We start from the raw sequence: 25,350 nt of genomic DNA, 5'->3' as shown, positions 1-25,350 counted from the left end.
TGAATGTGTGCGTGTGTACATAAATATTTTGCATGATAAAAAAAAAATAGGCAAGGCTGTACATAATGGCACGCTTGCATAATAAGAGCGTTAACCGAGGACTTTTATTTTAAAATAGAACCCGGAAGTGTTTTGCTGTCTCATATGATGCACGCTTAACGTTACAAAAACACATGCACGTGTGTCTGCATTTAGGGAAACAATGTTAGGGAAGATAGTTTATGTGTAAAACAGTGGAGTGATGGTTTTAAAGTCGCATTAACACCAGGTTGATGATAAACAAGGCATGGATTTCCTGAAGAGACCCACCGTGGCCGAGGACGCGGTTCAGTACCGACTCTTTCTGCTCCATCCGGATCCTCTGGGTGTTGAGGATCAGCAGCGGTTCCTCCTGCGGCTCCTGGAGGATGTCCTGGCCCAGGTCGCTGCTCTGCTGGTGGGCTACATTTGGCAGAAGCAGCCTTTTAATCTCAGCTTTTATCCGGAGAAAGGTGAAGTGATTGTCTTGCATATCTACACACACACACACACACACACACACACACACACACACACGGCATCACTGGCAGGCTTAAGGGACAAAACATTTTTCTATTTAATGTTTAGACCTCTTTTCTGTGTGTGTGTGTGTGTGTGTGTGTGTGTGTGTTTTGGTCTATAGAGGGCGTCCCAGCTCATCTGGGCGGCAGCACGGAGTTCGGCGATAACGTTGAAGACGAGTGGTTCATCGTTTATCTGCTCAAACACATCACACACACTTTCAGAGAACTGGCTGCCAGCGTCCAGGACAACGATGGACAGTTCCTCCTGATCGAGGCGGCCGAGTACCTGCCCAAGTGGCTGGATCCTGACAGCAGCGAAAACAGGGTCAGAGGTCATGATGATGATGATGAGGATGATGATGATGAGGATGATGATGAGGATAATGAGGAGGAGGAAGAGAAGGAGGATGATTATGATCATGCTATAAATGTTTGCTTATGCCCTGCTTCTTGCTGATTGACAGGTGTTCCTGTACCATGGAGAGCTGCACATTTTGCCCAATCGTGTGCGTGATGGAGAAGCGGGATGGCCTCGGGACTCGGTGCCATCGGTACGAGAGGCTGTAGAGGTGCTGCACGCACACGGCGAGCGCTGCGTGGCTGATCGGCGCATCCGTGTTGCCCTAGAGCGTCGACTGCACGGGTGAGGGACAGGGTGAGGGGGTGGATCAGGAGGAGGAGGAGGAGAGGATCAGGAGGAGGAGAAGGAGGAGGAAGAGTAGGTGTGGATCAGAAGGAGGAGAAGGAGAGGATCAGGAGGAGGAGAAGGAGAGGATTATGTGTGGATAAGGAGGAGAAGGAGAGGATCAGGAGGAGGAGTAGGGGAGGATTGTGAGAATTAGGGCAAATTAGGAGGGATCAGGCAGTGTAGGAGAGGATCAGGAAAAGGAATGGGGCGGAGCAGGAGGGTTGTGTATAGATTAGGAGGGGTGAGGGTAGATCAAGAGGAGGAGAGCACTGTACTCTAAATTCCAGGTATTGGTGTGTATCTCATTACTGTTTATGAATCTGAATTATAATTGTGTGTGTGTGTGTTGCAGGTACCCAGGAAAAATCCAGACCAGCCTCCATCATGCACATTGTTACGTACCTGCAGGTGTAGGAGTGGTGTTGTCACGGAGACCTGACCTTGTGGCTCCAGCTGTTTCTGCATTTTACCTGCGTGATCCTGTTGACCTTCAGGCCTGCAGAACTTTCCAGTACTTCCCCCCTGATTCCAGAGTCCTCACAATGGTAATTATTTTGCTTTCATAGCTGTTATTGGGGTGAATATTGTTAAGACGAGTTCATTTCATACATTTTCAGGGTGGGTTCAACTTCAGATAATGATGCTATCTAGCCATACAATCAAAACTGGTCCATTAAAGTCAAACAGTCGACTTGGCCAATCAAACTCAACTCGAACCCAAACCAAATGAATCAAATCTAGTTAAAGGTCAAAGTCATCAGGGTTGTCCAATCAGAGTGGTCCAATCTGTAAGGTCCAGTAACAGTCGGTCAATCAGAGCCATTCAAGCCAATAAATAGCCAAAATATTATTGTACAGTTGTATAGTTGACACCCCTGCCTTCCGCCCTATGTGTGCTGGGATAGGCTCCAGCAGACCCCCGTGACCCTAATTAGGAATAAAGTGGGTATAGACAATGGATGGATGGATGTATAGTCGACCTATTAAAGTTATCACAATGGTCCATTCAGAGCCGCCCAGTCTGAGTGGGTCCAATTAGAGTCGGCCAATCTGAGCGGTCCAATTAGAGTCGGCCAATCTGAGCGGTCCAATTAGAGTCGGCCAATCTGAGCGGTCCAATTAGAGTCGGCCAATCTGAGCGGTCCAATTAGAATCGGCCGGTATGAACAGTCAAATTAGAGTCGGCCAATTGGAGCGGTTCAATTAGAGTCGGCCAATTGGAGCGGTTCAATTAGAGTCGGCCAATTGGAGCAGTTCAATTAGAGTCTATCCAGTGGTCCACTTAGAGTCGTCCAATCGGAGTGGTCCAATTACAGTCAGCCAATCTGTGTGGTCCAAATAGAACCGGCCAATCTGAGCGGTCCAGTTTCAGTCAGCCAATCTTTGTGGTCCAATTAGAGATATTTTATTTCGTTCCAGTTAAAGGCACATTCCTGCCTGCAAAATAACTCATTCAGAATTTATTCTTTGCTCATTTGTGTGTGCCCCCCCCCCCCCAATCTCTGTGTTACTCAGGTGACGTTCACTCGTTGTCTTTACGCTCAGCTGCAGCAGCAGGCTTTCGTTCCTGACAGGAGGAGTGGATTCACTCTGCCTCCTCCATCACACCCTCAGTACAAGGCTCACGAACTCGGCATGAAGCTGGTGAGATCCGAAAACACACTTTCATCCCATCCCATCCCATCCCATCACATCACATCACATCGATTCATTTCCTACAGCAGCATGACACTGCATAAACGTATTTTTTTTACTCAGCACTTTAATATCAGCCTTAATAATTTACATAACAAGGAATTAGGAATCAGTGTCATTGTTTTGCTTGCAGGCTCATGGTTTTGAGATCCTGTGCAGTAAAAGCGGCCACTCAGCGCCGGACTCTGAGGCTCCTGTGAGCGCTGACCCTCTCTGGAGGGGTTTCCTGGACAGCCTGAAGAGGAACGATTACTTTAAGGTGAAATAAGATGAGAGAGAGAACGTTCATATTGAGCTTTCCACTGTACTCCACACTCACTGAGCGGAACTTGTGTCCTCAGGGGGAACTGGAAGGATCGGCGCGCTACACAGAGCTCACGAAGGCAGCCGAGAGTTTCTTTAAGCAGTCGCTCTCCAGCTCGCAGACGTGAGTGTTCACGTGACTCCGTTGCGATGTTATTTCTTTTCAGCTTATATGTACTGTAATCTGGTTACCATGGTTACCACGCGACTGGAGCGGGAAGTAATTAAACAGTAATTAATTGGACAAGAATATAGTTATAAGCTCATGAAGGGGGAAAATAGTAATTAATGAATCATTTATTAAAAATAATATTTAAAAAAATTGAAATAAAAAAACATAAAGACACGACAAATTTTAACCTACAGAAAATGGATTAGAAAACTGCTCTAGGTTTATATTTGTTGTGTTTTTGGATATTCTTATGAGCAATTATATAATTTTTATTTTAATTCTACTAAAATATTTAATTATCATTAATTAAATATAATTAGTATTAGCTTATTTATTATATTTGATGTAATATTATACAAGATATATATAGCTATTATTATATTAAAATATTTTATAAAGTTTTATATTTTATTTTGCCATATCAGTATTACTGCTTTCTTTTATAATAATTATTATAAAATAATTATAATTATTTATTTTATGGTTAATTTAATTATTCTTTTTTTTTTTCTTTTTTTTTTTAGAAATTCCATTATTTATTTCTATATTTATTTTTATTTATTTATTTATTTTTCAGGAGCAACTAACGTTGAATGTATTGCTATAAGAAGTGCTTGATAAAAGCTGATTATTATTAATGATTATGTATTGTTATTTCTTGTGGTAGTTGTGTTAATGGTCCAGGTGAGGAGGTGTTGAAGGTGTTAGAGAGCGCCCCCTACAGTCTGGAGGAACTGAAGAAACATGAAGCTCATCTTCCACCAGAAGACTGTACACTCCTCTCTCCATGTCTTCTATTATATATCTATTACACTAGAAATATTCATATTATACTTAAGATCTCTCTCTCTTTCTCGCTCTCTCTCAGGTGATGACTGGTTAAACATCACCCCAGATGAACTTGAGAGGTTGCTGGAGGAGAGGGGGGGTCAGAGGTCAAGTAAGGGTAAAGGAGTCACATGTGGAGCAGGAAGGAGTGAGGATGAGGAGGAAAAGCAGCAGGAGGAAGAGGAAGCTGGATTCACTCTAGTGGCAGTGACGCAAGGGATGAAGGACTTCATTAACGCCATGTCTTCACACGAAGGAGCTGAATTCCCACGGTATCATCATCATCATCATCATCAGTGTTCATTAACTCTGAGAGGAAACAGATTGATATTTATTTTTACACAGAGTGCAATATTTTCATTTTTACATTTGTTAATAAATATTAAGCATATTTATTTTTTATACATAAATATATACAACATAAAAAGTATATTTAAAAGCATATTTGTTTTTATAAATAAATATATGTAAAATGAAAAGTAAAATAATTATTAAAAATATCAATATTTTCACACTTCATTTTCGTGAGGTTTAATATCACTTTTCATTTTAATATCTCAAACACAAATAAAAAGCTGAATACATTTGAATATATTATTTTTATTCTAATAATAATTGTATTGTATAAATAATATATTTTAATGTATTCGGCTTTTTATTTGTGTTTGATATGTGTTAAAATAAAAAGTAAAATAATTATTGGCTGTTTAATTTTGCTGTTTAAATATAATATAGGACTGTGAGTCAAATGAAACCCTTATTTTTCTAATTTTTCACATTTTATTCCAAATAGGTGTCACAAAATTTTGGATATTTTTTTTTTTTTAAATAAATTTTTTGATCATATTTTTAATTTTGTGTGCAACTTGATTATTAAATTTTTTTTATTTAATTCTAATTTGTTAAGGTTTATAATTTTGTGGCACCTGGAATAAAATGAAATAAAAATGAGAAAAATACACTTTTCGTTTGACTCCCATTCCTGATATAAAAAATAAATAACTAAAAAAAATAAAAATAACTTAATAGTAATATGTAATTATTATAATGGAAATAGAATTGTCATTTCACACTTAACATTTCAACCCAAAATTAAATCTTGATTTAATTGTAACGGGCACATTAAGTTGATTAAAATTACAATTTTTATTTATTTATTTATTTATTTATTTATTTATTTATTTATTTATTTATTTATTTATTTATTTATAGTGCTTGAGCTCCAGTCCTAACTCTATTGCTCCCAGTTCAGCATTGCACACACTGGAGGTTTAAATCAGACAGTAAAATATGATGTAATGGTCTGTTGTGAAAGGAAGTGCTCTTTCCTTTGGGTTTCAGGTCGTGTTTGTCAGAGCCGTTCAGTTTTGACCCCGATGCAGTGACCAGTGCTGTGGACAGACTGCTTGGTGAGTTGAGCTTGATACGCTGCACATTTCCTCTGTGACTCGTAGTGACAAGTTTATGTTAAAAAAGCTGTAATAAAATCATAATAAAGTCATTTTAATTGATGTCAGGTGGTAAAGATGAGGAGCTGGACTCTGATGATTTAGATGATGATGATGATGATGATGGGGATGACGAAGCAGAGGAAGAAGGATCTGAAGAGCAAACGGAGACGCTGGACAATCTGAGGAGATACATGGACGAGATGGACCAGGAGCTTCGAACCACCAACGTCGGACAGAGTTTCACGTACAACAGCAAAGTGAGAACCAGATTCAACTTTGATAAACTTAATATGTGACATATAGAGACAGAGAGAGGAGACATATGAGACAGAAAGAGGAGACATATGAGACAGTAAGAGGAGATATATAGAGACAGACAGAGAAGACACAGAGAGATAGGCAGATGAGACATATAGAGGCAGACATTTGAGACTTACAAAGACAGACAGAGGAGAATTATAGAGGTAGATAGAGGAGACATATGAGACATAGAGAAAGACAGATGAGACCTATGAGAGAGACAGAGGAGACATATAGAGGCAGACAGGAGATATATAGAGACAGACAGAGGAGACAAATAGAGACAGACAAATGAGACATATGAGACAGAAAAATGTGAGAAGGAAATGGAGCTAGACAGACAGGTAGCGATGGAGGCATTAAGATAGAGAGTGAGAGACAGAGAAGGAGAGAGAGAGAGACACAGACACAATGAGTGAGAAAGAAATGGAGCGAGACAGGCAGGTAGCGATGGAGGCAGAAAGATGGAGATAACGAGAGAGAGATAGACAGAGAGAGAGACGAGTTGTGAGAGACAGAGATGGATACAGTAGAAATAAATGGGGAGAGAGAGACAGACACACAGTCAGAGATAGAGAGAAACAGACAGACTAAGATTGAGACTGACAGAATAAGCAAAACAGGAAGAGAGACAGAGTTATACAAATGAAGACAGAACAGAATGTGTCAGAGACGGACAAGATCGAAGACAAGAAGAGAGACAGACACAGGCAGACAGACACAATGAGACTGGAAGCAGTGACAGAGACAGTAAGATACAGAAACAGACAGACACACAGTCAGAGACAGACATACAGGGAGATAAAGGCAGGCAGACAGACAGATGGAGGCAGACGGATGTAGATGGAGAGAGATAGACCGGGACAGACAGGTAAGACAGATGGACAGACAGACTGAGAGGGGGGAGAAAATGAAGCAAGTTGATGGATTAACATTTTCAACCTTTCCACAAACTCACACCTCCTTTATCTGCTGCATCCAGCAGGACGGCAATACAACCGCAGACACAGCAGGAAGCTCTGCGCAGACGGAAGACGATCTCCAGCCCTTAGACGTGGACATCAACCTAGTGACCAACTTGCTGGAGTCGCTGTCCTCTCAGGCCGGTCTTGCCGGACCCGCTTCGAATCTGCTGCACAGCCTCGGCCTGCGCCTGCCCCCTAACGCCGATCCCTCCTGAGGGGTATCACCTAAACCAACCTGAATAGCACTTATATACAGAAGCCATCTGATGTCTTTAAAAGGAAATTCCATATATGGGCAAAATATTTGTAGTGTGTTTAACACTGTTTGATCAATTCTTATATAATCAAGTGTATTTTTGTACATGATGTCAAATAAAAGCAGTTTTGTAAAGCACTTTTACAACAGTACAGAGTCGATTTGTTTAATTTGGAAAGTTATCCAAGTGGAGAAACGGACAACACAGAACCGGACCAGCTATTTTCCGGATTTAGACATGCGGGTAGTGTTGTATTAACGACATGAACAGGAATTTCTCACACACACGAGTCAATCATTGGTCATTTTATCTTGTCTGATTATTTACCTCGGATGACACCAGTGACACATCCGCAGGTTTGTTAGGTTACACATCACCTTTTATTAACATTTCTGTACATCAGCTTTACTTTGACTCCTACTCACACTTGTCCAAGCAGGTCTCGAACCCGGGTCTCCGGCATGGGAGATGGGGACGCTAACAAGGAGGCGAAAGACTGCAGCTTCTAGCTCGTCTCTTGAGATCAGGGGAGTGAGGTTCACCTGACCAGCCCCTACCGCTGGCCTCCATTACACAAGCATCCTAATTAATAAAATAGTGTATCAGGTATGGGTTAAACCTTTACTGTATTTGAAACACCTGTTCAACAGGTGATGTTCTTCTGTCCACTCTTCTTCTGCCCGTGCCTGTGACCACTGTAGCCTCAGCTTCCTGTTTGTTTAGCTGACAGAATGGTCTGCTGTTGTTGTAGCCCCACTCACCTCAGTTATGATATGTTGTGCATTCTGAGATGCTTTTCTCCTCACCTTGTTTGTAAAGAGTGATGATTTTGAGATCCCGTAGCCTCCCTGTTAGCTTACCTTTGGTAAAAGTCCTTGAGATCATTCACATTTATTCTGCATCTGATGTTTGACCTGAACATCTTAACCTGGAATGACCATAACTCTTGAGCTGGGATGAGTGTATGCATTGTGTTAATGCTGCCACGTTATTGGCTAGCTGGATTACTGTATAAAAGATTGATACAGAGTTGTTCTAGTCCATTAGCTTAATGCTTTTTGTTGCTTCCAAAACATCATTTAGCTAACTTAGCCAAGGGGAAACTGATAACTAGGACAGAGTCAGCTTTCTAAATGTCTGCTTGACCTTCTTCTCTGGTTGTTGTCTTTGTGCTATAATAAGTTAATAAGTGGCGTTGTGAGTCCTCTGGCGGAGTGTAGCAGAGCCGCACTGAGCGGTGAGTACCTCAGTGCCGTTATGTCCACTAGAAAAATCTGTACAGAGCCCAGGAGCAACACGGCTAACATGTATCCCAGGAAGAGTAGAGTGTGCCAGCTGCCATGAGTGATCGCTTGTGGAGTGTCCGGATGCATTACACACAGCAGTAACAGCAACACACTCTGGGTCACTGTCAGAGTGTAATAGAGGTCAAAAGTTGTAGCATGGCCTCGCACACTCTGGGCGACTTTGGAGAGCCAGGCCAGGGAGAGACTGTGCAGGAACAGGCTTAGAGGAGAGTAGAAATATTCAAGCGGCTCCATGTTGTACACGCCGTCATACGCTAATAACAAACACACATCATAACGAGAAATTACCCAGAATGCATTGAGATCTTGGTGCAAACTGATGAGCCCCATTATCCCAACCTGCATGCTGGAAGTTCCATACCTGTAATTCCAATAGAGGTGAAAGTGATTGCTATAAGCAAGCAGTTGAAGTGGGCGGAGTTAGGCTTGCTGACTCCCAGCAGGTGACCCCAAGCCAGGCTGAAAAGTGGGAGGAGTCGACCGGTGAGGGGGTACAAGCCAGAGTGTGCACTCGCCTGTGCCCACAGAGCCAGAACACACTGGACAGCACCACACACAGCGGGCACCAGCAGCCGCTCGGCTAGCCTCCAGGAGAAGGGATTCAGCTGAACAAGACCCAGAGAATGAAGACCCAGCAAGGCCAGGATGTTCAGGAGCACCTGAGGAAAAATGGGTTCAAAAACCTGCTCAAAGCTACTGCAGTCATGGATAATTTTTTATTAATTCTAGTACTTTTATATTTAACTTTTATATTTAAAAAAAACACTAGCTGATTTCAACTTAATTGAAGTTCCATAATATTATAAATCTACTGCCATTTACATCAAATAAAGCAAATGAAAAATCAACTGTTTAGAATCTCACAGAGTTTTTCCCTTTATATTTTTCAATTTTATACTTTAAAGGTGACCTCTGTGTAATGGTATAGAGTTTTATCAGTTGTAAAGACTTTTATTTGCACAGAGATGGCAACATTAACATTTACAAGCTGATAACGATCTGTCAGATAACGACCCAGCCAGATAGTAACCAACAACATTTTCTAATCAATCTAAAATTATAGTCATAAAAAGGATAATAAAAGCTGGAGTAAGCCCAAGTAACACAAGCACAGTTCTCATCGCATAACCCTGACCAGTTATCGGTCATTTATTACTTTAACTGATGCTTTTTTCAGTACTGAGTACAGATGAGATCTAAATCCTGACTCATTTATATGATTCTCAGGCAGGAATAAGCTGAGATAGATGTTTTTCTCGGTTCCTGTAAATAGATATTGGTGTAGTTTGACAACTGAACAGAGTAAAAGTCACAGTAGAAGTCAGGTTTCTTAATCAGTGGTTTGGTGACTGCTAGTTTACACTATATTGCCAAAAGTTTTGGGATGTCCGCATTCACATGCACATGAATGTAATATGGAGTTGTCCCGCCCTTTGTAGCTATAACAGCTTCACCTCTTCTGGGAAGGCTTTCCACAAGGTTTAGGAGTGTGTTTATGGGAATTTTTGACCGTTCCTCTAGAAGAACATTTGTGAGGTCAGGCACTGATGTTGGATGAGAAGGTCTGGCTCAGTCTCCACTCTAATTCATCCCAAAGGTGTTCTATGGGGTTGAGGTCAGGACTCTGTGCAGTTCCTCCACACCAAACTCACTCATCCATGTCTTTATGGACCTTGCTTTGTACACTGGTGTGCAGTCATGTTGGAACAGGAAGGGGTCATCCCCAAACTGTTCCCACAAAGTTGAGAGCATGAAATTGTCCAAAAATATCTTGGTATCCTGAAACATTAAGGGGCCGACCTCAACCCCTGAAAAACAACACCAGAACTCAATGATTTGGAGGGGTGTCCCAAAACTTTTGGCAATATATTGTATTTCTACTCCTACTATATCATATAAGCTCTCAGAGAGAATGTATATACAGTACATTGTTTAAATTTTCCACACACTTTGCCTGCCTGTATTGCAGCTCTAAAATGAGTTAATCAGTAACTGTACCTGTATGAGGGCAAAAGGTGCAGTGTATGGGTAATGGTACTGTGGAAAGAAGATCCTGCACACAAAGTCGTGGAGCTGATCCGCGAGTGCATACAAAACTACGACCACCAGGGCTGCAGCGTAGAGCATTATCGGGGCCAGGGATTTATAGACATCACACGCATAAGCTCTGACTGAAGAAGAACCTCGTTTCTGCAGCCATGAGAACCTGTAAAAACACCAGCGGTTTCAACTAGAAAGAAAATAACAACAGAGAGATGTTTGCTAATTCTTAACTAACTTAAATGGCATAATAACCAATGACTTGTCTTTTAATACATAGTAAACACAAGATTGCATCCTGTAAGCTAGCTTACTAGCAAACTTCACTGGTTAACTTAGCACAGTATTTTGTTTAGGTGTCTAGCTGTACACTCACCTAGCACTTTATTAGGAACACTATGCTAATAATGTGTAGAGCCACACTTTGTTCACAGCTTTGAGATTCTCATCCATGTTGACATCACACAATTCCTGGAGATTTTTCATCATGCTATGACTTGCCTGCTCTTGAGTGATTAGCGATTATCTGTGATTGGGAAAGCCACTGAAGTGCAGGTGCCCTTATCCAGAGCGGCTTACATTTTTGTCTCATTTTATACAACTAAGCAATTGAGGGTTAAAGAGGCCTTGCTCAAGGGTCCAGCAATGGCAGCTTGGTGGACCTGGGTTTCAAACTCACAACCTTCTGATCAGTATTTAAACGTCTTAACCACTAAGCTTTGTGAGTTGGTGCATTATATCACGCTGGAAGTAGCCATTAGAAGATGGACATGAAGGATGTATTCGGTCAGGAACAATACACAAATATTCAAGCTATGATTGATTGGTACTAACAGATCCAAAGTGTGCAGAGAAAACATTCCCCATACTATTACACCACTTCCACCAGCCTGGACTGTTGACACAAAGCAGGTTGGGTCGTTTTGTTGGTGCCAAATTTGGCTGATCTTCACCGATCAGGCATAACATTATGACCACCTGCCTAATTGTGTTGGTCTCCATTTTGCTGCCAAAACAGCCCTGACCCGTCGAGGCATGGACTCCACTAGATCCCTGAAGGTGTGCTGTGGTATCTGGCACCAAGATGTTAGCAGCAGATACCCATGGAGGCTCCACCTCACAACTCACAAGTTTTGTAAGCCAGGGATCTCTCTAGCTGTAATAAAATAAAAAAATAAAAATAAATGAATAAATAAATAAACAAACTCCATGGACCTTTTTTCTCTTTTTATGAACATAAGCCAACTGTTCAAATATAAACCTAATTATTTAAATGAAAACTTTTTCAAGATACATTTTAAAATCACATATTACAGCAATCGAATTTTAGTTATGGATGGATGGATGAACGGATGGATGGAAGAACCTTTTGTACAAAGGGAAAATTCCATGCACGTTATTAAGAGCTTTTATTTTAAAGCGTGATGAATGGAGAGTTTAAAGGTTAATGTCCTCATTCTCATACATTATCACTCCTACAGAGACAGCTCAGACACTGAGGCTTGTACAGTCTAAACCTAATAATAATAATAATAATAATAATCAAATACTACTACTACTACTACTACTACTAATAATAATAATAATAATAAAATACAAAATAAACAAACAATAATAATCAAACAATAATAATAATAAAAAATAATAATAATACAAAATAAATAAACAAACAATAATAATCAAATACTACTACTACTACTAATAATAACACTTAATTAAAAATAAATTAATTAAAAAAGGAAGCTCTTTGTAAGGGTCAGTGTGTTTCCCAACACAAAGAACAAAACCAGAATTAACCTTTAAACCATAAGACTTAAGACATATTAGACGCTATAGAAGATAACAGACATGATGGAAAAGATGAGTTTAATCACAACACAAGACATTTGTGAAATATATAAATAGCTAAAAACAAACATAATATAATATAATATAATATAATATAATATAATATAATATAATATAATATAATATAATATAATATAATATAATATAATATAATAATTATATAAATATAAATATAAATATAAATATAAATATAAATATAAATATAAAAAGAAAAATACTCACTTTACAGTTCTGGCTTTTGTAAGCCGACATGTCTCATACCAAAATTTTCAAAACCACATCTTTATTCCAGATGATCCGTTTACTTTAATAACAGTTTGTGTATCCAAAAGTCCGGCCCTGAGAGCTGAGAGTAAACAGCCTGCAGGACTCATGACTCTCTGAACAGTGGACAGAGCAGGACGGACTTTGATCCTCCCGTGCTCATATAAACAAACAAGCAACCCAGCTGCACCATTTCATCACCATCTTGATCATCTCTCTCATTCACACACACACACACACACACACAACTAAGTAACACTAAAATAAAAATAAAATAAAATAATTATATAAATATTTTAATTAATAAAATAATTAAAATAAATAAATAAATAAATGATTTTAAAATCCCACAAATAATTTTTTTTATTTAAAAAAATAAATGAAAAAATATTTCAAAAATTCAATATTCATCTTAAACAAGTTGACAATAAATGCGAGGATAAGATATAATTATAATTATAATTTACAATTATAAAGTATAAATGGAATTTAAAAAAATACACATACATATATATATATATTTATATACATATATATATATATATATATATATATATATATATATATATATATATATATATATATATATATATATATATGTATATATGTATGCATCCTATAGTAAATCTCTCCTAAATAAATAAATCTTTATTTTCTGATTTTATTTCGACTTGGGAAAAAAGAATCATTTCAAAAATAATAAAGAAATTTATAATAAAATTAAAATCGATGTTTCAGTCCATGACCCAGTGAACCGAAATCAGGATATATTTATTGATACAGACATATTTGTCACTAGGTGGAGTGGTACTGCTTCTTCTGTAGCTAGCATGCAACCTTGCACCTAAAACTTTACAAAATATTACCTTTTAAATAAAGTTTAACTAATATAAATGTAATATTTTAATTAAAAAATGGAATAATTTATTAATAACTATACTTTTACATTTAAAAAATTCCATACTGTATAATTAAAAATTAATTATTTTAGTGTTTTTTTGTATCTATTAATTTGTATTTATTCACCATTAATTATTAAAATAATTCAACATATTAAGATATGAGCTGACACTGAGCTGAGAATTTATGAGACTGAATAACTGATGAACTCGTTAATGTAAAATATAAAAATAGAATTATTTTGTGATGTGTGTTTTGCAGTGTTACTCAGATCCTGAAATTATTTTAGACGTTTCATTTCAGTATTTTAGATGCTGGTTCTCATAGTCGCTGTGTTATAATCCAGAAGGCGTCCAGCAGATCTCAGGCCGGACCGCACCATCTGCCAGTGACACTCTCGCTCCCCCCCTTCGTCTCGCTCGCTTCTCTCTTCTGTTATACAACGACCCTAAATGCTAATGTTGAAAATATGGCTTCTTGTTAGAATTCATTCGGACGTGTCATGTTTGTTAGGCAGACGTGACAGCACAGAAAGATGATCAAAGAAGGTCACAAGCAGACAGCTGAAAGCCGGCATGCTAATCAGCTAGGCTGCAGGATCTACACTGATCAGGCATAACATTACGACTACCTGCCTAATATTGTGTTGGTCCCCCTTTGCAGCCCTGACCTGCACTGTGTATTCTGACGCTTTTCTATCAGAACCAGCATTAACTTCTTCAGCAGTTTGAGCAACAGTAGCTCGTCTGTTGGATCGGATCACACAGGCCAGTCTTCTCTCCCCACATGTATCAATGTGCCTTGACGGCCCATGACCCTGTTGCCGGTTCACCACTGTTCCTTCCTTGGACCATTTTTGATAGACACTGACCACTGCAGACCGGGAACACCCCACAAGAGCTGCAGTTTTGGAGATGCTCTGATCCAGTGGTCTAGCCATCACAATTTGGCCCTTTGTCAAACTCACTCAAATCCTTACACTTGCCCATTTTTCCTGCTTCTAACATCAACTTTGAGGACAAAATGTTGACTTGCTGCCTAATATATCCCACCCACTAACAGGTGCCATGATGAGGAGATACTCAGTGTTAAGTGAGCTGTTACTATGGAAACAAAGACATATTAGGACATGTTGGAACTTCCAACCACTCAGGTCTAGGTATTAAAACAATGCAGAACGAATGGATTGTGAGATACATTTTAACTCCTGGGGCATTTTGGAAAAAATAGCTGATTGGTGGCTTTGGTCTAACATCAACACGTCTCTGATTTTAGCCACTAGAGAGCATCGTGGATTGGGATTTGGTGTCTCTGGTGTATGAAGATTTATAAAAACAGTTGTTTGAGACTAACGAATGGAAATATCGTAAGAAGAAATACGCAAATGAAGGTGGAGCCATGTGCAGAATCTGTGGAGTGACCATCACTTATTTTATTTAGCATGTCATGCTACATGCTATAAATGTATATCCATTTTAAACACTATAAAGCCATATGGTTTGGAAATGGAGACTTTGTATCGCCTGACAGGATCGTATTGCGCCCGGGAAAAATGTTAAACCCAGCGTTTTAATCTTGGATGTGTGTGGTGTGAGGATGTGTGTGACACACTGACCTGTCACGTCCAGCTCACCCAGGCTCATGTAGAGCACTTCACTCTGCTGCATAACCACGGCAACCTACTAAAATAAGGACGGGAGGAAGGGGACTGGAACAAACGAGAAGAAAGAAAGAAAAAAAACGGTCGCTTTTTTTTCACATGGAGAACAATCGAGCACCATGGCCAGGAGCCAGGTTCTACACTGTTGCTCAGCATCGTTGAGGATTTTGGATCTTGTTGGGTGATTTGGATCGACTGTAAACTTTGTGTAAGCCGTGTGTGTGTGTGTGTGTGTGTGTGTGTCAGGATGGTTGCACCGACTCTTCTACCTTTTGGCCCGTAGCAGTGAAGAAGGCTGCGAATCCCGAATGCCTCCCATCCAAAACCATGGGCATTGCACTGTCCAGGTGAGTTCCTAGAGATGCTTATTATTATTATTATTATTATTATTATTTCATCTACAGTCAAGCTTAAAATTATTCAAAATTCAGCTACAACAATAACTTAGTATTGTAGCATTCACCTTACCTTCTTATGAGAGACTACTCAGGAGTATAAAGAATTTTTTAGCGAATAAAAATTTTTCTATATCTCCATCTTTTTCCTTTATCCCTCCATTTCTCTCTCTGTCCCTGTTTTTTAATGTCTCTCTATACCTCCCCCTACCTACAGGTCTGATAAATGCCGTATTGTCTCCTCCACTGGGCTTCGGAGCTCTGCGCCGGGAGAAAACAGCGCCTCCTGTTCAGAGATGAATGGCATTGTCAAACCCTCTCGCAATGACATCATTCAAGGCTCTCAGACTAACAACGAAGGTTTGGCACCATTATTATAACTTGTAGGTTATGGGACCTGAATTGTTTGATAATATTTAACGACCACATAAATTGGCAGGGATAAAAAAAATAACAATAATAACCGTGAGCACGGGGGTGAAAAGAATAACAGTCGCACATCTTTCATTGAGTCCATTATAAACTGGAGTGATGTAGCGTTAACACTTATGACATTTGGCAGACTGAAGTGAAGGAGCCAGGAATTGTGTGAAAACATGACGATATTTCTACAAGTGTTTCCACGGATTTCCAGTAACTTTTATATTTAATTGAAGCAAAAAACCCAAACAACAACAAGAAGCAGGATTGCCAGATTGGACTGAAGATTTTCAGCCCAACCACAGCTGAAAACCCGCCCACTTCAAAAAACACCAGCCCAAATTGCATACTGTGATAACTAATACAATAACAAACAGTTATAACAGTTCATAACTTTGTGATATTAGCTTAACGAGTACAACGATTACAACAACGCTAATCAAGACTGAAAAGTCTGATTGGACAGGACTCTCCTGAACCTTATTGGCTAAACTGACCCATATTATTAAAATGTCAACATTACATATTACACTTTAATCTAAAGTTCGTTTGAATAGAAAATTAATAAAATATCATGTTTATAGTCAAAAATAAAAACCCACGAGTTGCATCAAAAACCAGACCAAATTTTATCAACCCGCCCTATGCATTATTTCCCGGTGAGATGTGACCAAAAGACGCCCAATCTGGCAACACTGACAAGAAGTTTAGGCTACAGGTATTTGGAGTGTATTAAAGAGGTAAAGACTCAAAAAGAGTCTTTATTTTTGAGTCTTTACCTCTTTAATACACTCCAAATACCTGTGGCCTAAACTTCTTGTCAGTGTTGCCAGATTGGGCAGATTGGGTTTGTCCTAGCTTAGAATGTTGGGTGAAAGCACAAGGTTAATCATGATACAGTGGACGGAAGTGGGTGGGAAGGGTTAAGGGTCTTGCTTAAGGACCAACAGTGGAAAACTGTGTTACACCTCAAATATTTTGTATTGCATGATGGTACATTGTTGAACTACAAGTGCACAAGATCTGTATGTTTGCATGTGTGTTTGTTTAGAGGAGCTGTTGGTTCCTGCCCTTCCAGAAAAAGCTGATATAGAGAGAGGCTATGTGACTCCACAGCAGGTGTACAACTTGCTAAATGCTGAAGCTGGTGAACCAGCACTCCATGACCCGTACTACATGCTCATTCTGGACTGTCGCTCTGCTGACAGGTACCGCATGCTGCACAGACGTCCAGCCCATTTACCACACATAAGTATGATTTGAACTAGCGTTTGTCCTCTTATGTACCTCATCTCTTTTGAAATACAGGTATAAGCAAAGTCACCTGGTTACGGCACGTGCAAGTGTGACCGTAATTCACCCAGATCTTGGCTGTTTGATAAGCTGTGTCCAGCTACAGGAGTTTTCCATCATTCTGCTGTATGCAGAAGAAGGACACAGTCCAGGTACCATGATCTGTAAACAATTAAAGATCTGGATATTTTAGAACAGCCCAAGTACCACAGATACCAAAAGGATAATTGAGACATTTCAAGGGACCACTTAAATACCACAATTGAGCCCTAGTACAATGGGGCATCATTAAGGCAAAGAGTTTTTAGATACATTTTGGGACTCAGATGCTCTGCATTCTGCCCCAGAATTCCTGCTGCATGGATCTTCTTCAAAATAACACTATGGTAAATTCAGGATCAACCACCTTCCAAGGACTACTAATGTAGCATTATCGGAATTGCCCAAAATCCATAGTTTTGAGCTTTTGTCCTTTAGGTAAGACATCATGCCATCGTCAAGAAATTGCTGTCATTCCACATGAAATGACTCGTCAAGTTATGGACAACTTTCGTGAACACCTTCAACAGTGTGTGGACAATAACGGCACCCATTTAACTATGTAATTTTTAAAACGAAATGAAACAAAATGGCATTATATGTACATTTGGAAAATAGAAACACATTTTTCATTCTTTACTCTATTTCGCTTTTATTAAACCTACAAATGTGTCAGATCATTTTGCCGCACCCTGTATAATACGATCAATTATATGGAAAAAAAAACCTTGTCTAAAATATCAAGTCCTGCCCAGGAGGATTTCATATTTAGATATCCCATTTTCAAAGACACTCCAACTCACCAGTTAATTACCAGGTTTTCTGGGCCTGTCAAGTACCAACCTGTACTAGACTCCAAGCCTCTAGTACTAGAACTGGTGTCCCCTGGTATACAAGGTCATTTTGAGCAAGTTCTCATTAGATGCCGAACTTTCAGCATCAGAATAGGCAAAATCTCCAAAACCATCCACTAGGCAGAATCAATCCAATTCAGACATATCCCAGGTACAAAGAATGTACAGCTGATCCCAACAAGTCAGTCCATTATTAAGCCTCTGTCTTCTTTCCTCTGTTGTGTACAGTAGGCAGCCAAGAGGCACGTGCCGACAACCCCACCCTACAGCACTGCTTTTTCCAGCTGAGTGCCCTCGGCATGGATCCTGTCATCTTGCTGGGTGGCTACTCAGCCTTCCACTCCCTCTACCCCTTCCTGTGTACACCTCGGATGGTCCTGCTCGAGTCTGAACGCCGCCTCCTCACCATCTATCCCTCTGAAATCCTGGAAGGGGCATTGTACCAAGGTTCTGCCTCGCAAGCGCAGGACTACCGCATCATCAAGAACCTGCATATCACACATGTGGTCAATGCCACCGCTGAAATCTCTGATGCCTTCCCCAATGTCCTGAGGTATTTGCGACTCCGACTCAGCGATGACGCGCAACAGGACCTTCGCCAGGCACTTCCAGAAGCTTCCCGTTTCATAGCAGCAGCCCTGAGGGGTTCACCGGGCTCGCCTGGTGGGCGTGTACTAGTTCACTGCAGCCTGGGACGAAGCCGAAGCTCAGTGTTGACGCTGGGTTTCCTGATGGAACAGCGCCGCTGGTCTCTTCTTCACGCTTTCCGTTGGCTCAAGGAGAGGCGCACTTGTGCGGCACCAAATGCTGGGTTCCTTCGTCAACTCTCAGAATACGAGGAGCAATTGTTCGGGAGGCGCCTAACCTCTCTTGATGACATTCGGCTTTGAACATGGGTCATTAAGAACAATTTTTGGAAATCAGTGATCACAGATTTTAAAAGACTCTACAGATTCATATTCAAGATTCCAGACAGTCAGAGAATAAGGAAGAATTACAGATTGCTGGTACTTAGCTGGTTGCGTTAAGTGTGCAGTGTCATGGAGATCTAACTTCTTGCAGAGTTTGGTTTTCTGACCATGACTGGCTGGCTCAATTGTGTTTAGGATAAATGGGGTAAAATTATCAAAGATTATCATTTCTAGTTCAACTGGACAAGAACAAACTCTGAGTACCAGGTGACTACATAAATGTGTCAGAAATTAGCCATAAATTATACATACCCTTTGAAGAGCTAGACCAAGTCATTATTTGGTTCTCCTTCCTAATCAAACCTCTTGGTCCCAGCATTTGAATCATCCAGAGGAATCTGATTAAGGTATTTCACAGTCCAGGGCAGTAGTGGCTTAGTGGTTAGGGCTTTTGCTTCTGGACAATAAGGATCTGAATTTGAATCTCCAAACTGCCACTGGTGGCCCACCATCTTCTCAGATCAGTTGGGACTCTCTTTGAATGAAAGCATCTGCCAAGGGTGTAAATGCAATTGGTGTATAATATAGCTTTTGGCAGGGCATTTCAAATAGTAATGCTGGTGATATATGGAATAGAGAAATTATATAAACTAGACCAATGGTAGGTATTTTTTTCCAAAACAAGCAAAAGCCACACCTGACTCCACCTAGACCTGTGAATATGTGTTGTTGATAAGTTCCAGTGTGGGATCTTCATCCTTATCAAATTTGACTTTGCTGATCAAGCACTCAAGTAAGACTTTTACCCACGAATCCTGAGGAATCACTGGCTTTTCTTGCTCTCATAACCTGGTCTGGATTATTATGGTATGTTGAAAACAGTGAAAACTTGAAAATGTAGATGATGTAGAAGAGTTTCTTTTAGGACCAGTATTGGAAACCCATTCTCTAGACCTGTGGTTCTCAAAGTGTGGTCTTTGGGTCCTCCAGGGGTCAGTGAAGCATAGGCAGGGGGTCTATGACTGGTGGTAGAAATCATTATGTCACATTAACAATGTTATATTCATTTTAGGGGTCCAAGCACCAACTCAAGTCAACTCAGACTTAATGGGTTCTATCAGTGGAAATTTCAGGAACAGAAAGTTCTATGGCTCCAAAAAAAACCCATTTAGTAATTTTTACTGAAATAAAAATGTACTGAGGGAGTCTGTAGAATATCATTTACAGTTCAGTTACAGATCTTTTAAAGTCCCTGGTTCTCAAAATGTCTGAGAACCACTGCTCTAGACAATCTTCCTGAATAAGATTGGAGACCACTTGACAAGAAAAATATTACAACAATAATAACAATTTGGCTAAGAATGTTATTGGAAAGATCAAAAAAGCCAATCCAAAATAGATTTGGACAAGACATCCATTCCTGCTACACTCTTTTTCAGATAATAAGCAACAAAATAAACAACAAAAAAAAACACTTTTTGCTAATTTATTTGTTTTTCCCCTTCTCAGGAGGACAATGAAAATGTGACAAATATTGAGAAATATTAAGGAATTCATAGATACTACATAGCTGGGTTTGAAATGTTGTATATTTAGACTAGTAAAAAAACATTGTTATTTTTGTATTATTATTTTTGACAATAGTGTTAGTGTTTGCTTTCTGTTTTTCTAGACACCACAAAACACCAAAGAACAAAACCACTGACTTGAAACCTGCAAAGCATCCTAGCTAAAGTTCCCCTAATTTAGTGATAAGTAATTTATGAAAATTCAAACATTTTTAGCCTATTGGCATTAGGTTATTGATATACTAAAACTGTTATACATTATTACTAATAAATAATGTATAATTAATAGCTAATAAATAGTTTCTCATTAAAATCAAATACACTCCATTTTCTACGGATGCTGCAGTGAACATGTTCTTGCATAAATGATTTTATACTGGTTTACTGTCACTGCTTGGTTGTAAAGAATGATTTCATCTACTACACAATGTAATAAAGTGTACATTTATTTTATATCTCCACGGCTCTTTTCACAGGGGGTGGTGTGGATTATTTTGGTTTTGAGCCTGTTGTTTAAATGCAGTGCGAGCCTCGCTAGCAAACAACACAACACACGATCATAAAAATTCCTCGGCTTCGCAAACTTCACAGCAGAGTGACGGCTTGCCCTCGGTGGCTGGGGTGTTGAAAAGTCTGCAAACGATCTAAACCCGAGAGACTCGGCTCTAGAGGTAGAGACTAATTACAGACCTTGTTAAGTTAAGAAGTAAGAAGATGAATAACGATCGCTTTAACTCGAGGGAGCAGAGATTAAAGAGGAAGAATGTGAAGGAGAAAGAAAGAATTGTTGAGCTGATTATATCCATAATTATACAGAATGACGTTGGATATAGACAGATTTACCCACGTATACCCAGTAAAACAGCCCTTCTGGGGTTTCAAGGGGCAACTTGCAGCTCTTTTTGACTCCTTTTTGGATTGTTTTTCCACTGGTTTAATATTAAAATCCTAAACTCATCAGATTTATCCTACAACACCGTTCTTATTGGCCAGAAGTTGTTGATTTATATTCTATAGCAGCAGCAGCTCAGATTGTTTCTGGAGACGATTTACATTTTATGTTTATTTACGATTTCTCCCCAGTATCAATAAATGTAAGTCATAATAGGAGCTCAATTCATTCACAGTTGTTCCCCAAAATGAAATTTAACGTCATATGATCAAAATATTGAATACAAATTTAATCATTGGAAAATTGCTAGTATGCTAGTATGATGTTTTTTTGCTAGTATAAACAGCATCATAATTTTTTTTTCTTCTAACACCACATCCTGATATCACATATACATTTACTTATATGCAGCATCATGGAATTAGAGCGACCGTTAAAGATGCTAGAGGTCAATAACGCTTTTCAACACCATCACGTCAAATGCTAGTCAAAGAGCTAGAATTAAAGCAATTTCTAATTTCTCAGAGTCAGAAGTTCAGAGTCAGTACATCTTAATGAAGATGAATGAATGAAAAAAAACAAGTACAGCTAATGACCTCATGTTCATTTAAAGCTAAACCTGTTGCTAATAAACATAGTTACTAGCTAGGAATATAAGAGATTCGATTCTGCATTTGAAGTCATTGTGATTGGTTCAGGTTCTGGTTCATTTTTTAAGGTTCAGGAAAAAAGAAAAAGTTCCAAAGACTCTAATAAATAAGTAAACAAAAATAAAGTAAAAAAGTTTCAAAAACTTTGTTGGGATGAATCAGACGAATCAAATAACTCGACTCCGTAAGCAGCGTGCGCTTTAGAAAAGAATCGGTTCACTGAAGCTTCTTGTCAATGAACCGCCCATGAACCGGTGTGTGAGTCTCGGCACGTATCACAGAGGAATCCCACCAGCAGATGGCGAGTGGGGGAGAGAGAGAGGAGGCGAGAGCCACCGGATAAAACACGGCTGCAAACCCGGAGCGTGGAATAAACACAGCTAGAGAGTCGAGTCGAGTGGAGGAACCGGGAGATCAACCGGAGCTGCTGGGAATCTGTGTGTGTGTGCGTCATCCAGTGCGTGTGGAGTGACTGACAACTTGTAAAGGGTAAGGATTTCATTCATGATCTTTGGGATAGGAATTTATTGGGACACGTTGTTGCAGAGATTCGTTTGTTTTTGTTGCGTTGTTGTTGTTGATTCCTTTCCATTTCCACAACGCATCACTGTTGGTGAATTGCGCGCGTGCTTATTTCATTCAGTCCAGATTTATTAAAAATTTGTTAGTAAATAAGTGCATTTTCCAGGGATTGCCGGCTTTGTGACATATAACGTGGAAAAAGTTTTGAATAAGTTTACGGAAGAATAAGTTTGAATAAGTTTACTCAGTGGACAGGGATGCGTATACGATTAACGCCTTGATATGAATTATTTCCAAAATAGATAAATAAATAAGATGAAAGGTCTCAGCTATTACAAACAGTAAGAATCTGTTGCACATTTTGCATGACGTACATGTTGCGACAAGACTGACATGCACAGAATGGTCCACAAAGAAATCCCGAAGCGCACAGCTCCGCTCGTGCCAGCGGAGACCCGGTCTCGCGCATGGCTCCCCCCCCCCTACTCACTTCTCTTCCCTACACACCCATCGGCCCTTTTTACCCTTCAGTCTCCTGCACTGTGAAGTCTCCGACGTGGAAATTCGTTCCCTGGGGCGAAGGAGAAGGAAGCTGGAGGACATGGTGGAGGAGGAGGAAGGAGGGAGGGAGGGAGTGAGGGGAGGGATGAGTGAACACGTGGCAGTCTGTTCCAGCGCTTCTCAGCTCGGGATGGTCTCAGGTCTCCATGCCGAACCAGCGGATCGTCACGAACGCAAAACCGATGGGCTGATGTTTCATCGCGTGACGTCACAGTATTAGAAATAATGTGGGGTTATAACACGCAGACAGCAGAAGGAACTCAGCCGAACATCTGGACTGATAGCTGATTCAACATCTTACACGCTTGGTTGATCTTTCTGGTTATTTTTTCGCATGCACTTTGTGGAATTGAAATGACGTTTTTACCTAATGAGCAAACGAATGAATTAATCAGCGAGTTCATAAAGAAATGAAATTAATTCAGCATAATTATAAGACGAGATGATGAGATGTACCTTTGTTCCTCAGTGTTCCTACACTGAGAAATCCAGATGAAATACAGATGCGAAAAAGTTTTTTTTTTTTTAATACATTTTTTGTTCAGTCACTTGTTTGGTTAAATTAATTAATGAGAGTGTGTGTGTGTGTGTGTGTGTGTGTGTGGAAACAAAGCTAGCGCTCTGAAAATTAGCCCAGAGAGGGTCCAGAAGCAGTTTTTTAAAATTATTTTTTAAAGAAAAGTCCATTTATAAAAAATTAAAAATGTATTTACTTATAAATAAATAAATAAATAAATAAATAAATAAAGATAGAAAGAAGGAAGGAAAATAAAGAAAAGGATATTCTGTCTGCACTTCTGGTCATTTGATTAGATTATTTTTCTATATATTACATGTAGTAGATATTACATAATCTACGTAATATGCATGTATCTATGATTATTTTAACTTATTATGAATGTTTTTAACCAATTTATCTTATGGTTATTTATTTATTTATTTACTTAAAAAACATTTTATAATCAGTTCAGCTTTTTTATTATTAATTAATTGATTAATTTATTTTATCCTAAACAGCTGAAGGAAACACACACACAAAAAAATAAAAAAATAAAAAATATAAATAAATAAATATCTGTAGCCTAGAGACAGAAAACATTCAATTGTATGAGATGTATGGAGAAAAAAAACCTAATTTAAATCAAGATTTTGTTCAAACTTGACCAAAGATTAAAAAATAAATGAATTCAAATCAGAATATCTGTGTTAGAAACCCCAGGAAGTCTCTCTGCTCAGACTGGATCGTATTTTCTGCACCTTTCATACCAATTTTCACATCACAGTGTATCTAAGCCTATAGAAAATATCTGATTGGTTGATTGACAGCTTCAGCTCTCTTTTTGGACTACAAATGTTTAACACAGCTGGAGAGCAGATTTGTCGTGACCTCTCTGTCTCACCGTGTGTGTGTGTGTGTGTTTAGCACATTACTCAAACATTCCTTCACTCTTCTCCTCTACGTGGCTACTTATACAAGCACTGCGAGTGTTTAATTAACACACACACACACACACACACACATCTGTCTTGTTTCAGGCACACAGAGAGCATTCTTGGCAGTTCACGTAGTACACACACACAAACATCCTCATTAGCGCTTACTAGAATTATGTATTTTTGTTCCAGACTTTCCAAGTGTGTGTGTGTGTATTTTTGACACTGATGTTATGGTTTGCTAGAGATATATGGACTTGTAAGTGTGTGTGTGTGTTTGTATACACGTGTCTGTATATCTGTGTGTGTGTTTGTGAAAGTGTGTGATCACCCATGTGCAGGTGTATAAGTGTTTGTGTACATGTCTGTATATCTATGTGTGTTTGTGTGTATGTAAATGTCTGTGTGCGCATGTGTGTGTGTGTGTGTGTGTGTGTGTGAGACAGAGAGCAAGAGAGAGAGACTGTTTGTGTGTGTGTGTGTGTGTGTACATGTCTGTATATCTGTGTGTGTGTGTGTCTAAATGTCTGTGTGCAGTATGTGTGTGTAAATGTATGTGTGTGTGTGAGAATGAGATTGTGTGTGTCCATG

At 39.3% G+C, this 25,350-nt stretch overlaps 4 protein-coding genes and 1 long non-coding RNA gene across 13 annotated transcripts in view; 3 read left to right on the top strand and 2 right to left on the bottom strand.

Annotated features, from left to right (window-relative positions):
* Positions 1 to 114: 114 nt before the first annotated feature.
* On the top strand, positions 115 to 7,159 carry ecd (ecdysoneless homolog (Drosophila)). Of its 2 annotated transcripts, none has more exons than XM_058398523.1 (12): positions 115 to 491; positions 662 to 867; positions 1,007 to 1,185; positions 1,583 to 1,775; positions 2,746 to 2,874; positions 3,059 to 3,184; positions 3,267 to 3,352; positions 4,068 to 4,171; positions 4,269 to 4,500; positions 5,570 to 5,637; positions 5,746 to 5,936; positions 6,962 to 7,159. In XM_058398523.1, exons 1-12 carry the CDS (start codon positions 287 to 289, stop codon positions 7,157 to 7,159), a joined length of 1,917 nt encoding a protein of 638 aa, XP_058254506.1. In that variant the 5' UTR covers positions 115 to 286. The 2 variants fall into 2 exon arrangements, with proteins under 2 accessions (XP_058254506.1, XP_058254507.1); XM_058398524.1 differs by having other exon boundaries at positions 116 to 491; positions 6,965 to 7,159.
* Positions 7,160 to 7,537: 378 nt separating this feature from the next.
* On the bottom strand, positions 7,538 to 12,855 carry si:ch211-248a14.8 (uncharacterized). Of its 5 annotated transcripts, none has more exons than XM_058398566.1 (5): positions 12,619 to 12,855; positions 11,383 to 11,704; positions 10,507 to 10,714; positions 8,870 to 9,167; positions 7,538 to 8,762 (listed from the first exon to the last, which is right to left on the bottom strand). In XM_058398566.1, the coding sequence occupies exons 2-5, from the start codon at positions 11,406 to 11,408 to the stop codon at positions 8,374 to 8,376; spliced, it is 921 nt and encodes a 306-aa protein (XP_058254549.1). In that variant the 5' UTR covers positions 11,409 to 11,704; positions 12,619 to 12,855; the 3' UTR covers positions 7,538 to 8,373. The 5 variants fall into 5 exon arrangements, with proteins under 5 accessions (XP_058254549.1, XP_058254550.1, XP_058254552.1 ...); XM_058398567.1 differs by having other exon boundaries at positions 11,531 to 11,704; positions 12,619 to 12,851; XM_058398569.1 differs by having other exon boundaries at positions 10,507 to 10,738; positions 10,925 to 11,704; positions 12,619 to 12,848.
* A 2,286-nt stretch (positions 12,856 to 15,141) lies between these two features.
* Positions 15,142 to 15,858, bottom strand: LOC131359048 (uncharacterized). Its single transcript, XR_009205728.1, has 3 exons — positions 15,689 to 15,858; positions 15,490 to 15,575; positions 15,142 to 15,268 (listed from the first exon to the last, which is right to left on the bottom strand). It is a non-coding gene; the product is annotated as an uncharacterized LOC131359048 (long non-coding RNA).
* styxl1 (serine/threonine/tyrosine interacting-like 1) lies at positions 15,257 to 21,117 on the top strand. 2 transcript variants are annotated; one of them, XM_058398552.1, is made up of 5 exons: positions 15,257 to 15,567; positions 15,833 to 15,975; positions 17,087 to 17,243; positions 17,344 to 17,480; positions 18,453 to 21,117. In XM_058398552.1, exons 1-5 carry the CDS (start codon positions 15,548 to 15,550, stop codon positions 19,109 to 19,111), a joined length of 1,116 nt encoding a protein of 371 aa, XP_058254535.1. In that variant the 5' UTR covers positions 15,257 to 15,547; the 3' UTR covers positions 19,112 to 21,117. The 2 variants fall into 2 exon arrangements, with proteins under 2 accessions (XP_058254535.1, XP_058254534.1); XM_058398551.1 differs by having other exon boundaries at positions 18,450 to 21,117.
* A 1,413-nt stretch (positions 21,118 to 22,530) lies between these two features.
* The window catches only part of p4ha1b (prolyl 4-hydroxylase, alpha polypeptide I b), a 20,617-nt gene continuing 17,797 nt past the window's right edge, over positions 22,531 to 25,350 (top strand). For 2 of the 3 annotated variants that reach the window (XM_058398533.1, XM_058398534.1), the window contains exon 1: positions 22,531 to 22,731. The gene's annotated coding sequence lies outside the window, so the exon portion shown is untranslated. The remainder of the gene's footprint in view (positions 22,732 to 25,350) is intronic. The other variant, XM_058398531.1, reaches the window with a different exon arrangement.

The sequence above is a fragment of the Hemibagrus wyckioides genome, linkage group LG09 (genome assembly GCF_019097595.1).
Source record: "Hemibagrus wyckioides isolate EC202008001 linkage group LG09, SWU_Hwy_1.0, whole genome shotgun sequence".
Classification (NCBI taxonomy): Eukaryota; Metazoa; Chordata; class Actinopteri; order Siluriformes; family Bagridae; genus Hemibagrus; species Hemibagrus wyckioides.
Note: the sequence above shows the minus strand (reverse complement) of the source record. Positions and strands in the feature narration are given on the sequence as shown.